The sequence below is a fragment of the Lissotriton helveticus genome, chromosome 7, assembly GCF_964261635.1.
Source record: "Lissotriton helveticus chromosome 7, aLisHel1.1, whole genome shotgun sequence".
Taxonomy (NCBI): Eukaryota; Metazoa; Chordata; class Amphibia; order Caudata; family Salamandridae; genus Lissotriton; species Lissotriton helveticus.
The window spans coordinates 1,555,787,929-1,555,802,028 of NC_136068.1; the positions used below are offsets into that span (position 1 = coordinate 1,555,787,929).

At 43.1% G+C, this 14,100-nt stretch overlaps 1 protein-coding gene across 3 annotated transcripts in view; it reads right to left on the minus strand.

Annotated features, from left to right (window-relative positions):
- Nucleotides 1-1,828: 1,828 nt before the first annotated feature.
- The window catches only part of TMEM150B (transmembrane protein 150B), a 135,706-nt gene continuing 123,434 nt past the window's right edge, over nucleotides 1,829-14,100 (minus strand). For all 3 annotated transcript variants that reach the window (XM_078655047.1, XM_078655048.1, XM_078655049.1), the window contains 2 exons: nucleotides 8,059-8,236; nucleotides 1,829-4,746 (listed from right to left, as the gene is read on the minus strand). In XM_078655047.1, the coding sequence (XP_078511173.1) occupies nucleotides 4,550-4,746; nucleotides 8,059-8,236 (375 nt within the window). In that variant the 3' untranslated portion in view covers nucleotides 1,829-4,549. The remainder of the gene's footprint in view (nucleotides 4,747-8,058; nucleotides 8,237-14,100) is intronic.

Below are 14,100 nucleotides of genomic sequence, written 5' to 3' on the forward strand. Positions count from 1 at the left end.
ACTTTGAAAATTCGACATTTTTGGTATTGTCAGAATTAAGTAGCACATAACATTATTACCTAGACGATTTCTTTGACCTTAATAGAGTCGACAATTTAAAAGCCGACTTGATTTAATAAACTACGCAAGCAAGAGAATATCAGCATTGCAAGCAGTACTGAGTAGAGGACATGTGGCTGTAGACCATCTTTATGCTCCATGTCTCTGTACTTGGGACATATGAAGTATGCAAAATAAAGGGCATTACTTCAGGCTATGACTCTATAGGTATGCTCCTGTATGTTGCAGAGCTAGGACATGGCCACAGGCAATACAAGATGTGCTCCTAATACAGGGCTTGGCTGCAAACCTTGCCATATATGCTTGTCGAAGGGAACAGCCAGAAAGCTAAAATACTCCCAGTTTTGAACCAACCATTTAATGGCACCAAGCAATGAGAACAAGCCTGGCCTCACTAGAAGAGTTCCTTTGACCCTTCCTTACACTCAGCGATCCACCCATCCTGTCTCAATTTTTCCATCTGCCCGTCTGTCTATTCATCCATCTATCCTTTTTCTCATCCAAAAATCCCTTCACTCACCCAGACTTTCGCCCTCCTGCTCATTCACCCACTTATCCATCCAACCTTTGATCTATCGAATCATTGTTTCATTTCCCCGTTCTACCACCCTTCTATTTATCAATCTTTTATCCTTCCCTCTTTCTAACTTTTCAAGTTCCTGTCTTTCTTTTTTCACCCTTGCTCACTCACATCCTTTCACCATTCCTTCCTTTTACCCCTCCTTCCTTTTGCCTTTCCTTACTTTCTTTCACCTTTGCCTCCTTCCAACCTTCACTCATTTCACACTTGCTTCTTTTAACCCATTCTTCTTTATCACTCCCTTCATTTTAGCTACATATCTTTCTTTCTTTTCTCCGCTCCTTCTTTTTTTCTTTCTTATCTTTCTCTCACCTGCTCACCCTTTCTTACCTTGCTCTCTGTCGCCTTTCCCATCTTCTGTTTTCTGTGTCCTTCACAGTGGGAGGCTCATTTGTCAGTTCCTGGCCCATAACCTTGAGCTGTTGTCACTGCATTCCCTTTGGGTATCACTTATGAACGTTTGTCTGCAGAAAAAGGACCTTTAATAACTAATCAGGCTTTCCGTGGAACACAGTTTATCAGCCCATCAGGTCCAGTGGCCACTAAGCCCTGTACTCTTGTATGTAGTTGGCACAGCGCAGAGTTTAAGATTATGCCCTATGTGGTACATGTACTGTACGGCATAAACCATCCCATGTCTCTTGTTCCTTGTCTGAGGCATCAATTATGTCACAGGTGATGCCATATGATGCCACCAGTGATGTTATCAGTGGTGTAATAATTTGTTATCTTTGGTTATGAGCAGACCATCGGAGGTGGTCCTGGTCACATAGCTTGCCATAAATGTAGTAATTTAATTCGGTTTTTGGGGGGTGGGAGGGATTATCCCCGTACTAGCTAGTCAACTGAAATATGTGATAATCCGTGCGCTTAGGTTTTTTGTGAGGGAATCCATGGTGCTTTGATGATGTTGTTTTTTAATATTATAGGTTATTGTGTGATCGTAGAAAAGAAGCTTGACGTCTTTTACAACATTTTCCCATGAATAGATATATATGAGCGTACAAATCTCACTATGCAAAGTGAGCTAGCCCCATACTACAGCACTTTCTGAAGGGTTCGCAAATCGCATGTGGCGAAAACAAATAGGTAAGTTAAGGTAGGTAAGGTAATAATACAGGTAAGGTTACTTCCACTGATAGAATTACACAAACACAACATAACACCTTATTCCAAAGAAAGAAGTGCTTTTTTTTGTTGTGAAAAATACATTTTTATTATAAATTAAAATGGGGAAGTGGGCTGGGGTCTACATCCCAAGAATTGGGATCCTTTTTTCCATACACTTTTCAATTTGTCCATTTGTCATCTCACATCAATCGTTTTTCAGAACCTCAATTCCAAAAATGTATACAAGCATCAATATCACTGTTGGCATTTAAAGGGAATCAGTTGAGTTACAGCCAGTGTAAATCAGCCAACTGCCCCACATTTCATTCTTCAACTATTATGCATCTTTGGTTATTAAACCCTACCTGTTCTGCATCAGTAGAGTGGAGACTTACAAAGCGGTGATTACATGTTACTTATAAGGCACCATCAAAGTGCTAAGGCACGGTCAAAAGAACTATGGTGCTTGGCTGCAGGCCATGCTCTCTACGCCCTAAGTTCTTGTCTGTTCTTGGTCAAATATTCTTTCAGTTGATCAAGTCCTGTCCACGTTTTGAGAAGATCCATCCTTTTATTGGATCACAATCCTAATGCTAAGCAGATCTCTCCAGAGTGGGGCCTGGGCGGAACACCAATCGTCCTTCATTAGCAGCAGGCTGATACGGATGTATAAAGGGAGCCATGACAAGCAGTCTTTGTATCTAGAAGTCCAATGCAGATCTGCCCAGTTGTGCTTCCACCAATGTTCAACGTTAGCCATGCTGCACCTGCGACAATCAAATCATTCCTTGTGTGTTTTATTAGGGGCAGGGTGGGAGATTGTGTCACCATTGGACATGAACAGGGTCTCTAGGGCTGTGGGGCACTTGCTACTGCAAGGGTGGAAACGTTTTGCAATACACAGTTTCCAAATTATGTCACCTAATTGACAGCTGACAGGAGCTACTTTCTTAATATATAGTTACAATACCCATGATGAAAGAGGCATACAGTCTTTGACAGATGAAAGTCCATATTAATGAACGAAATAACAAACAATCTGACTTTAATGATACTGTTATTAAATAACACTTACATTTGGGTGTTACTGCTTAGGACCATACCGCCCTGAAAGCTAGCAACCACAAATAATTGTTAGTTTAATAAAGCCCTTTTGAGTCAAGTGTAGTCATTTTGGTTATGGAGCATGTATGCTGATGGCATTTTGTTCTATTAGAGCGCGTGGTATGGCTTGTGTGATATTAGCATATTACATAGCAGCTGCTGAGAACTCTATACTTTGAAGTATTTCCCACAGGATTACATGATTTTAGTGGCCTGGGTATGGACGGTGCCTCTCATCATGTGCAGTCATTAGCAGGAGCAGGTGGTTTGCAAGGCACATTTGTAAACACGCCAAGGAGCAAAAGAAATAGTAGAAGTCAAATGTGAATGTGTTACATGCCCAGGCACTGTCTGGTGTTCCACTGCAACCTTACCCTTTGACCACAAGGCATCTAGTCTCGGCGGTGAATTCAGAGAATAAAATAGCCGGAGCCAGACTGTAATATAGGGATGTCTGAAAGGTAGGTAGGGATAGGGTAAGGTCGGAAGCTGGCTGCCAGAGGCGTAGTCAAGACCTTGTATTAGGTTGCTTCTTGCCAGTCTTTGATGATTTAACTGGATTGCATTGTATGACTGTTGTGATGGCCATCAGCTTCAAGAGATGTCCCTAAATCATCTTTGTAAGGGATGCTAAAGCGATGGTGTACTGTAATTCAGTAGTGTATTGGAGGGTAAATACAAGATCTGCCTGCAGGTCAGCATTACGAAGCAGCATCACAATGTCATGATTCTATATTGCTATGGAAGAGGGCAGCTCAATTTATTAACTCAAGTCCTCTACGGTGAAATGTAGCATGATCCATTACGTAGGACTAAATAATGTACAAAGCCTTTCCAGATGCGGGTAACACAAGACAGTGTCCTAAAATCTCTCTGTCGGTGGGAAGTGTAATGTGTTGATCTAAGATCAGTGAGAATGCTAGGTCTTCGACGTCTTCATGGGCACCAGCATTGCAGCAGGAAGTCAGCTAAAAGTAAGCCTAAAAGCCGTAACCCAAGAGAAAGGCATGCACCTAACAACCAAGTACCCATATAAACAATCAGCACCCATAAGGAAGGCCTACACCACGAGGAGGCCAGTATTAATGATGCAGACTAACCTGGCGATAGCCTGGAAGTTAGCACCCATAGTCGAGGTCAGCAACTGTGATGGAACCCAGCACCTAAGAAGGGGAACTGCATTAATGATGGAGGTCAATCTAGAGTTTACATGAAGGCTAACACCCATGACAGACACCAGCAACCATGTTGATGAATAATCTAAGAAAAACAGAAAGGTCAACAGCCATGATGGCTGCCACCGGTGGTATGATGGGAGTCAACTCCAATGGTGGAAGTTAAACTGAAGATGTCCGCAGAGATCAGCGCCCATGATGAAGATCACACCGAAGATATCCATTGAGGACAGCACCCTCAGTGGACTTTAATTGTAGAATATTTGTTGAGAATCGCAGTCATTATGGAAGTTCTACTAAAGATCTTATGAAGGTGGAGCAAAATCTATAGTTGTCCTTGGAGGGTTCATGCAGGCTAGCTCTCATAATGGAAGTTAATCTGGAGTTCTTCATGGGAGCCAGCACCCATGGTAGAGATTAACTGGGCGATCTCATAGAGGCCTGTTTTATGGTGGAGGTTAGTCTCCATATCTCTTGAGAATCACTGCTCCAAGGGTTCCTAGGCAGGCACAAAGGTAGACTACACCCCCAGGGTGAGGGTGGAAACTTGCATCTCGTTGGGTATGCTAATCACTTTCTTTTGAACATGAAAGAAATGGCCATCGATATGCCGGAATTCCACTGTGAATAAGGCGAACAGCAGAAACAGGAACATGGCAGCAATCCACTCACAAATCGCAGCTACACCTTTCATGTTCTGTGAATGGAGAACCCCCACTGAGGATGTTGTTAAGGAAATGTCACAGATGTGCAGCAGTTGCTGACTTCAATTCATATTGCTGTTTTCAAACTACTTCTAAGAAAAAGCTTTTTTTGTTCTTTCATTTGTCTTTCTTAGCATTCTTTCCACCCTCCCAGGTATTCCTTAAAAGTCAATTCACCAAAATGCCAGTTGTAGCAAAAGTAACATGAGACAAACTTTGGCCTTCAATTTCACTCGCAAGCACGCGCTTAGACATACACACGTTCACACTTAGACACATTCTCTCTTACGTAAACACACACTCATCCACAATCACACACACAACATAGTTTTGAAGCATTTTTATTTGCCTTAGCTCCTGGGGAAGTTCATATTCCGGCTTATGGTACTCTATTTTTTAAAACACTGGAGGGCATATTTACACTAAAGTGGTGAAGCATGTCGTTAAGACAAGAAGGCTAACGACAAGCTTCGTCACTTTAGAAATGCAGGGCTGCACCATATTTACTAGAATATGGTGCAGGCCTGCATTTCCCCCTGCACTGGCGCTAACTTTAGTTGCCTAGCGCCAACGCAGGGTGTCCGTGTTGAGGGGGAGATTGTTTATGTGCCACCCTTCCTGCTGTTTCTATGTGTGCTGCACAAGACAGCACACATGGAAACAGCAAAAACAAAGAGAAATTAAGCATTTCTCCTCATTTTGCCTGTTTAACACCAGGTTTTCCCTGGTCTTAATTTTGGTGCTGCCTCCTATTTACAAGGGCAGCGTCAAAATCGGCAACATCCATTGCCCTCCCCTTTCACGCTAAACACATTGTGAAAGGGTGCCTTATTTACAAGGCTGCGTAAAGCAACGTTAAGTGTCAAAACGCTGCCCTGTAAATAAGGCGAGACCCTTTCGCCATCACGTTGTCACTGAAAGTGACACTGTGGTGGCGATAGGGGCTTGTAAATATGTCTGAGGGCCTTATTTATGAGGTTTTGCCATAGGGCAGTGCTACAGACCTTAGACTTTCCTGCTGTGCTGCCCAATGGAAAAATAAAAGGTCAGGAATGCGTCGTATTTACAAGATACGGCACATTCCTGTAAGCCATACTGCAAAAAAACAATCACAAGAGGCTTTTTCTATTTCTATGTGAGCTGCAGAATGCTCCTCATTGTGCCTCCCTTGCGCCTTCCCTGGGGAGGTGTAAGTTTTTGGCGCTGCCTCAGATTTACAATTTATCGTCAAACTGGGGCAGCATCAAAAACCGTGCATGTCGCTGGGAACGCCCCCAGCAACACCCATTGCACGCCCCTTTAATGCAGAAAACTATGTTAAACTGAAAGATATTTACGAGGCAACATTAAGCCAAAAAAGTGGCTTAGTGCTGCCTCGCAAATATGAAGCAGGTTTCTGCACCACAGAACGTCACAAAAAGTTACATGAGAGTGAAAAATTAAGCATTATTCACTTTTAGTGTTGTAAAAACAAATTAAGAGAAAACAGCATGGATCCCCAATTGACATCAATAAGAACACGCTGCCACTGTGTTTCTGGCACTGATTTTGCTACCTCTGAGGCCAGGGTCGAAAACACAGTACATGTGTCGCAAGGGGCAAGCCAGGTGTCACGCTTTGAACCTTAGCGAACAGTGATGATGTCCATGACCGATTCTCACTTATCTGTATTCTTTTTTCTCGTACATCATCCTTCTCATTTGAACATTAATTGCATGCCATTTTCTTTCTATTCCTTCTTTTCATTCATAACTTATTCCCCCCTCCCTGCTTTGTTGTCTTTCATTTTTCGTTCTTTCTTTGCTTCTGCATATCTTGTTATTTTTCCATATTTCTCCTCTCTTGCTTGTCTGTCCATTCCTTTTTCTTTCTGGTGTTTATTTTCCTTTTTTTCTAATTATGTTTTGATATCTATTTCATTTCTCTGACATTCCTGTAATTCTATAACCTTTTCCCCTCTGTTTCCTTATATATCATTTTCTTTCTTTCTCCTGTTTTCTTGGCCATAAATACATGATCTTTTTCTCTTCTAGTCCATTTCTTTTTTTTAACTTTTATAATACTTGTTTCTTTGTTCCTCTTATCATCCTGTTATTTACCCCAAACACCTTAGTTTTAATCCCATGTTTCTTTATAGGTTTCATCTCCAGACATCGCTTAGCTGTCTGTTGTTGAAGACCTGTTCTGGACAATGCCAATATTTATAGTGGGATTTGCACCAGTACACTGCTTACCATTGTTTAGCTTCCGTGTCAATCTCGTATGCTTGGTTCTTTTTCCATGGTTTTCCTTCCTGTTCTCGTTTTTGTCTGTCCAATGGAACATAGCATATTTTTAATGCTTTTGATTGAATGACTTGCGTCCTTCCACTGCTCATATTCAGGAAACTTCTTTTGACTTTTTCTTTCAGCACTCCATGAGAGTAAATGTGTTTGTTTTGTGCTCACCTTCATGTGCTGCTTCCCACCTCTTAGACCTGCACCCCCAACACCCATCCCACCATGCTCTCCGTGTTGCCTCCTTCTCCCCCAGCTCATCCGTTGCTTACCCCATCCTTCCTGACTTTTATTTTGCCTGCTATTTATTTTTTCTAATTTCCCTCAGTGCCACAAGGTCGTCTGTTGCTACCCCTTGCTTGGACTTCTCCCTCCCCTGACCCTCCATTGCTCCCAGCACTCCTATCATGAGCTTGCTGCTGGGCTGTTCCTTTTTCTTAAAATAAGCTTTTGCACATATTTAGGTTATTATTATAATTGTTTGTTACAGCTCCAAGATCGGCGTCTATCATCGTGTGGCATTAACTGAATAAAATAAACAAAATGGCAGCTGCACATATGCACACATGATCACAAGTGATTAGGCTTTTCTGTGTACATACACATCACAGCGCTTTTTAAGTTTTTTGCCGATGCTGCACAGTATTTATTTTTTACTGATGCTGAATATTATTGGCAAAAGCACTGGCAAAGCCAACAGGTCATCATTGCCAGCCAAAAGACGGGACCTGTTGGCTTTGTCAATGCTTGTTTCATTTGCTTTATCTTTTCCTGTTTACTGGCTTTATCCTCCCCCCACTATTTCTATCTCAAGTGTTTGTTTCTCTTGTTATTTTTTATCCTGTATTTATTTGTATTCCTTGCTGTTACTTCACTATCTTGCTTTGTTTCGTTTCACATATTTTCATGTTACACTAATGGTAGTATGTTTTTCTTTCCTTCTTTGATCTTTCATCTCTTTTCATTCTCTATATACTTCCCTTCTCTCTAGTAGTCCTGCTTCATGCAACAGCACTGCACATTGTAATAAACACCAACAAAAAGGATACTCATAATGATCAGAACAGTACAGGCGGTGCAGAGAAGGAACCGGAGGGGGCCGACCCATCGCCCACAGTATCTTGGCTTCACTCTATACGTCATGATGGTCTGCAGCCAGAAGTATGCCACGCCCACGAAGAAAGCTAGGATGGCCCCGACAACGTGAGCCTCGAACTGGTTAGATTGCTGTTGGAAGAAGATGGTGACTTTAGTTGTTGCTTGTTATTGCTACTCAAACTGTTTTTTTCGTTTTCATTAAATCCATCCATATATATACCGCCTCGGTTTTTTATATTTTCTTAATTATTTTTTGTGAGGATTTATTTTTTGCACCTATAATCTGCATTAGACACTTTACACTCATTTGGAACCATATATTATGATCATGAAAATAAGAATGTATATGACTTGGAGCTTTTTTATATGCGAATGCATGAATTTTATATCATTCAGAAATATTCTCTTTGATTCTGAACCGTAAGCATTAAGGGTTGTAGATACTAATAAGGAGGCTTTCTCGGACATACAACGAGAATATCAACTATATGGGTTGAATATATCTGAAAGCATCTTTGCATTTAGTCAGTAATTTTTCACTCATTTTTGCATAATTTGCACATTATCTTTGCATTTAAGCGGTAATTTGCACTTGTGTCTGCATATTTTGCACAAGTTCTTTTTGCGTGATTTGCACAAAAATATACTCTTGGATCAAGATGTTTTAAATGTGAATATGTTGCGGAATTTGCACATCGTTGTTGTATATTTTGCACATTCTCCCAGCATTTATGCTGTAATTTGCACAAAGTATCTACAGTTTGGGATGTAATCGCTAGATACGTAAATTGCACATGAAATACGCCTCAAGACTTAGATATAGGGTCTGGTAGTGAACATATATTGCGGTATTTGCACATGTCAATATCGGTATTTGCACAATGGAGTAATTTGTACAGTGTGTCAACAAACATTTTAGAACTTCTTTTTGTGTGGTTAAATACATCAGGCAATATTTAAATACATCCTGTAACTATTTCAAAAAAGCTTTGGTCTCAGAGCAAAAAGCCTCGTAATACAAGTGTTCCATGAGTGTTTTTTCATTGTTTACTGTCACGTGGTATAGCATATAGAAAAAAACAAATGTATAAAAAACAATGACGTACCTCAGGCTCACTATGTGATCAAGGGCACTCGTTGCCCGAAACGCATCATGCGAGGAGTGAGAGAGAAGGAAAAATAAAAACTTACCTGTCATTTCAAGCTGCCTGGTGGTCCATTGGTTCCATGTTCGCCGAAAGGAAGTGCTGGAAGTAGTCGCCGGTACATATATATATATATATATATATATATATATATATATATCATCAGCTCCCAAACACCAGCCGGTTGCACTCATGGGCGGGTGCACGCCATAACGGGGGTGTACCCGTTTCAAAATATCAAAGCACAATCCTGGAGAATGAAAATACCAAGGAAAGCAGCACTCGCAGGGGGTTGTTCCAACCAGTTTATTACGGCGGAACAAACAGCAACGACGCGTTTCGCCGTAGGGCTTTGTCAAGTTGTGAGAGAAGCATGAACATTACCACAAAGGTACAAAAATATGGATTCATTTAATTTTCAACTGTGACTGTTTTCTTTAAATTTTGAATCATTATAGAGGATTTTGGCTATTGATATGTCTTTTGTTTTGTGGAGATGACATTGGACTAGGGGAGCATGTAGGCTTTGCACCCATGGATCAGCCCATCAGCGGGCCATATTTTTGTACCTTTGTGGTAATGTTCATGCTGTTTGACATGTCATTATTGTGATTTTACAGTTGTTAAGCATGGTTTAACTAGATCGAATTTCCATGGGGTGTGCTCTGACATCAGCCCTCATTGTTATTCAGGATGTTACTAGGATCGTTTTTTGTGCCCATACAGGGCTATATGTTATGTTATGTTAATAACTTTTATTCGGCGCACAGCTGCCCCAGCGAAGGGGCGTCCTGGCGCCTGATCAGATACCACAACACAACAGGTCAAAGCTGAAAAGAAGAAAAATCAAGAAACAGAAGCGAAAAGGTGAGTCTTAATGGCGCGTCTGAAAAGAGTTAGGCTATCCAAGGCACGGATGTGCACAGGGAGAGAGTTCCATAGATCCGCCGCCAAGACACGAAAAGAGCGTCCACCCATCCTACTCAGTCTGAACCTAGGTTTAATCGCCAGATGGTGAGATTCAGACCTGAGAGACCGGGTGGGAACATACGGCGAGATAAGGCCAGCAAGAGCAGGGGGAGAGGAAAGCTTCAGAATCTTAAATGTCAGACAGAGGGCCTTAAATTTAATTCTCTGTCTGACCGGAAGCCAATGAAGGGAGGTCAGGACAGGGGAGACAGAACAACGTCTCGGAAGGCCTACAATGGCCCGTGCAGCAGCATTCTGCACAATCTGAAGCCTAGTGGCCTCAGCCTGATTCACTCCAAGCAGCAGAGCACTCCCGTAGTCCAGCCGAGAAAGGATAGAGGCCTGAACCACCAGTTGCCGCGTGGGGGGGTCGAAGAATTTAAGGACAGGTCTCAGTCCTCGCAGAATACCAAAACAGGTATAAATGCTTATATAGCAATTTACATGTTAATATATGACATGATATGACAAGATGGTTATTTTGTATAAGTTAAGCACTTTGCATTGAATGTATATACACTGTAAGATGGCCGCTGTTTATTTGAAAATATGCAGTCCGTCTTTACTTTCCATTACATCCTGACAAGTTTAAATTGTTTGTATGTCCTCGCTTCTCTCACAACTTGACAAAGCCCTACGGCGAAACGCGTCGTTGCTGTTTGTTCCGCCGTAATAAACTGGTTGGAACAACCCCCTGCGAGTGCTGCTTTCCTTGGTATTTTCATTCTCCAGGATTGTGCTTTGATATATATATATATATATATATATATATGTATATATATATATATATATATATATATTACGGACTTGCTGGTTTCTGCCTCGGCGGATTTCCTTTGGTTTCCAGGTTACTGGATTTTCCGTGGCCCACCACCAAGCACGGGAGGAGTTGGAGCGGTGTTGCCGTCACTTGACTGCACGTTGGGCGAGGTGGATGCTCTACCTAGCCCCCGCTGTACAGATCCTGGATGTTTGGGGGGTGATGCGGTCCAGGGGACTCGAGGAGGCTTGGACGTTCAAGAGGCACACAGACTTGAGGGTTGGAATTTTCCGTGGTGCCATTCCTCCCCCCGTCACTACACCTTCCCGAATATTGCATTGTGGGACATGTAGGCGATTCACATCACGCTGCATACTGACTTACCTGGGGGCGGAGTGAGTGACCAGGAAACAGGATGGGGCGGGATACTTAAATCAGTCATTGGGGCCTGCATCCTCGCAACACCTCTGGCACTGAAGAAGGCGAAAAGAAGATGCCGAAATGCATTTGCCACGTCGTGAGTTCTTGAATAAAATGCCTCCATGTTTCCCCGCTTGTGGCCTCTTCTTCTTTCTTGGGAGGAGTGCTTTGGATATATATATATATATATATATCCATACTAATATTATAAAGAGAAAGCCCAAACATTTGAGGCGGGTAATCTCAGTAACCACAGCACCAATCACAACACCCAATACAGCGTTGGAAAGAGCAGTTGCAGCAGAAGGACATAGGCTATGCAGACGGCCACCATATATATTTAAAAGGTAAAAGAACCGTGCCACCAAAGTAGTCCCTTGTGGGCGTGTCTGCGTTCTGCTGTGGGCGTGTGCTGGGCACGTGACAAACGCTGGGGGCGTGTGGTGCGTTCCGCCCTTCATGCCATGTGAGTCATAATTGCGCCGCATCAAGGGGCACGCTGGGGGCGTGACACGCTGGGGCCGTGACACGCTGGGGCCGTGACAAACTCTGTGGGCGTGTGTCCGCGCTGTGGGCGTGTGTCCGCCCTTCAAGTCATGTGAAGCGCCAATTACGCAATTGCGCCGCATCAAGGGGCATGCTGGGGGCGTGACAAACGCTGGGGGCATGTGCTACGTTCCGCACTTCATGCCATCTGGGTCGTACATTAATCAGATCGTCTGCTGTGGCCGTGTGCTGGGGGCGTCACAAAGGCGTTCACCAGGAAACGTGGTAAGTAACCATTCGCAAGACTCCCTTGGGGGACTGCCCGTTGTCTCACACATACTGGGGGTGCCGAATGCAGTGTGTGCCTTGGCCTGGGTGCGTCTGATAGGGTCGAATGAAGTGTGTGGCTTGGCCTGGGTGCATCTAAAAAGCACTCGAGGCCGAAGAGCGTCGGTGTGGGTCATAAAAAAATATGAACAGCGGGAAACAATAATTCAAGACTCACACAATTCTAATTGTTAGACGGTCGCCGCTGGCCCTCACGCGACTGAGCGTGTCTGCTGGGACAATTACTGCAGCCTCTCATGCACGCTGTTACTGAACTATCACATTAAACCAAATTACACGCGCCTGCCAAAATCAGCCAGGCCTGTAGCCGGGCTCAGGCGGCGGATCACTACACTAATTACATGCGCCTGCTAACATGAACCAGGGCTGCAGCTGGGCCTCAAGCGGGGGAACACGCGAATGACCGTATCTGAATACACACATTCTATTTCATACCCAGACAACGTCGGGACGGGCTGCTAGTATATATAAATATATATATATATGTATATATATATATATATATATATATATATATATATATATAATCTTTGAGTATGAAGCAGAGAAACTTTAGGGAGTAGCACGAAATGGAAGAGATTGTTGGATTTCCCACTCAGCCATCTCAAAGTTTCGAAAGTATGGAGAAGGGCAGTCTTAAGAGCTAGAGGGAGGGGGCTACAGAAAGAGCTACTGCTTATCCATCAGTAAAGGAAGATGTGTAGCCAGTGTATAAATAAATGGTGAAACCTCACGTAGAGAATTCCATGTCTTATTTACTGTTTACTATTTTAGCCGGCACTCCTTATCACTAGTGTCAGTCAGTCAGTCAGTCAGTCAAATTTGCTTTATTCGAGGTAAAACTCATAAAAGCATACAGCATATAAACAAGAGTATTAGTTACTAAAAATATTTACAAATCACAAAGTTCATCATGTAAGTTAATACAATTAAAAACCATTAAAAGAAAGCATGCTGACTACAGTTTAAAAAACCCGTTAACCCCTTGGACGCTCATGACGAGCTGAGCTCGTCATGAGCCACGGCTCTCCGGTGCTCATGACGAGCTCAGCTCGTCATGGCCCGTGGAACGCTCAGGTGCGGGGAGAATTCCCCTGCTGTGCTGAGCATTCCACGGGAGGCAATACACCTGTGACGAGCTGAGCTCGTCATGAGCACAGGAGCGCCGTAGCTATGATCTTATAGGGAGTGACCCTGCTCTAAGCTGGAAAAAGAGCTTCCTATCCTCCGGCTTTGTGATGTTGTCCCAATACGGCTCTAGGCTAGGAGAAACTTTTGTTTCCAAAAAGCGACCCTCCATAGTGGATGGATCAACATCATTCCAGTTCCGGTAGGCGACCATTTCCCAATACCTTTCTTTTATGACGTCTTTGGATGGGAACTGGGCTGTTTCAGGGTTCTCCAACAGCCCCTGCATACCGATTATTCCCAATACTTTATGGAATTCTTTGAGCCAAGTTATCTTGTGGAATATATCAGTTTTGATTACATCCAGAAATCCCAGAGCATAATGCGTAAGTTCAGGAGTGACCCAGATACGGCGCCAATATAAAATAGGTCGTAATCTAGCCATATCTGAGAGGGCTTTCCTGGCTAGATCATAGCGCAGTGGTTGCATTGGGCTACTTTTAGGAAGGCCAACAAGATTACGCAGAAATTTATTTTCCACAAGCGTTAGTGGCGCTAACTTATCATAAGCCCATATTTCGGCACCATAAAGGGCCGAACTTAGGGCTTGCGCCTCATATACTTGCAGTGCTGGTTGTACCGGCTTGGTCAGGGACTTCCTGTGCTCCCGACTTATATCTCCCGTGTTTTGGCGGAGTTTTAATGCCGCCATTTCTTTGTGCTTCCCCCATTTTACT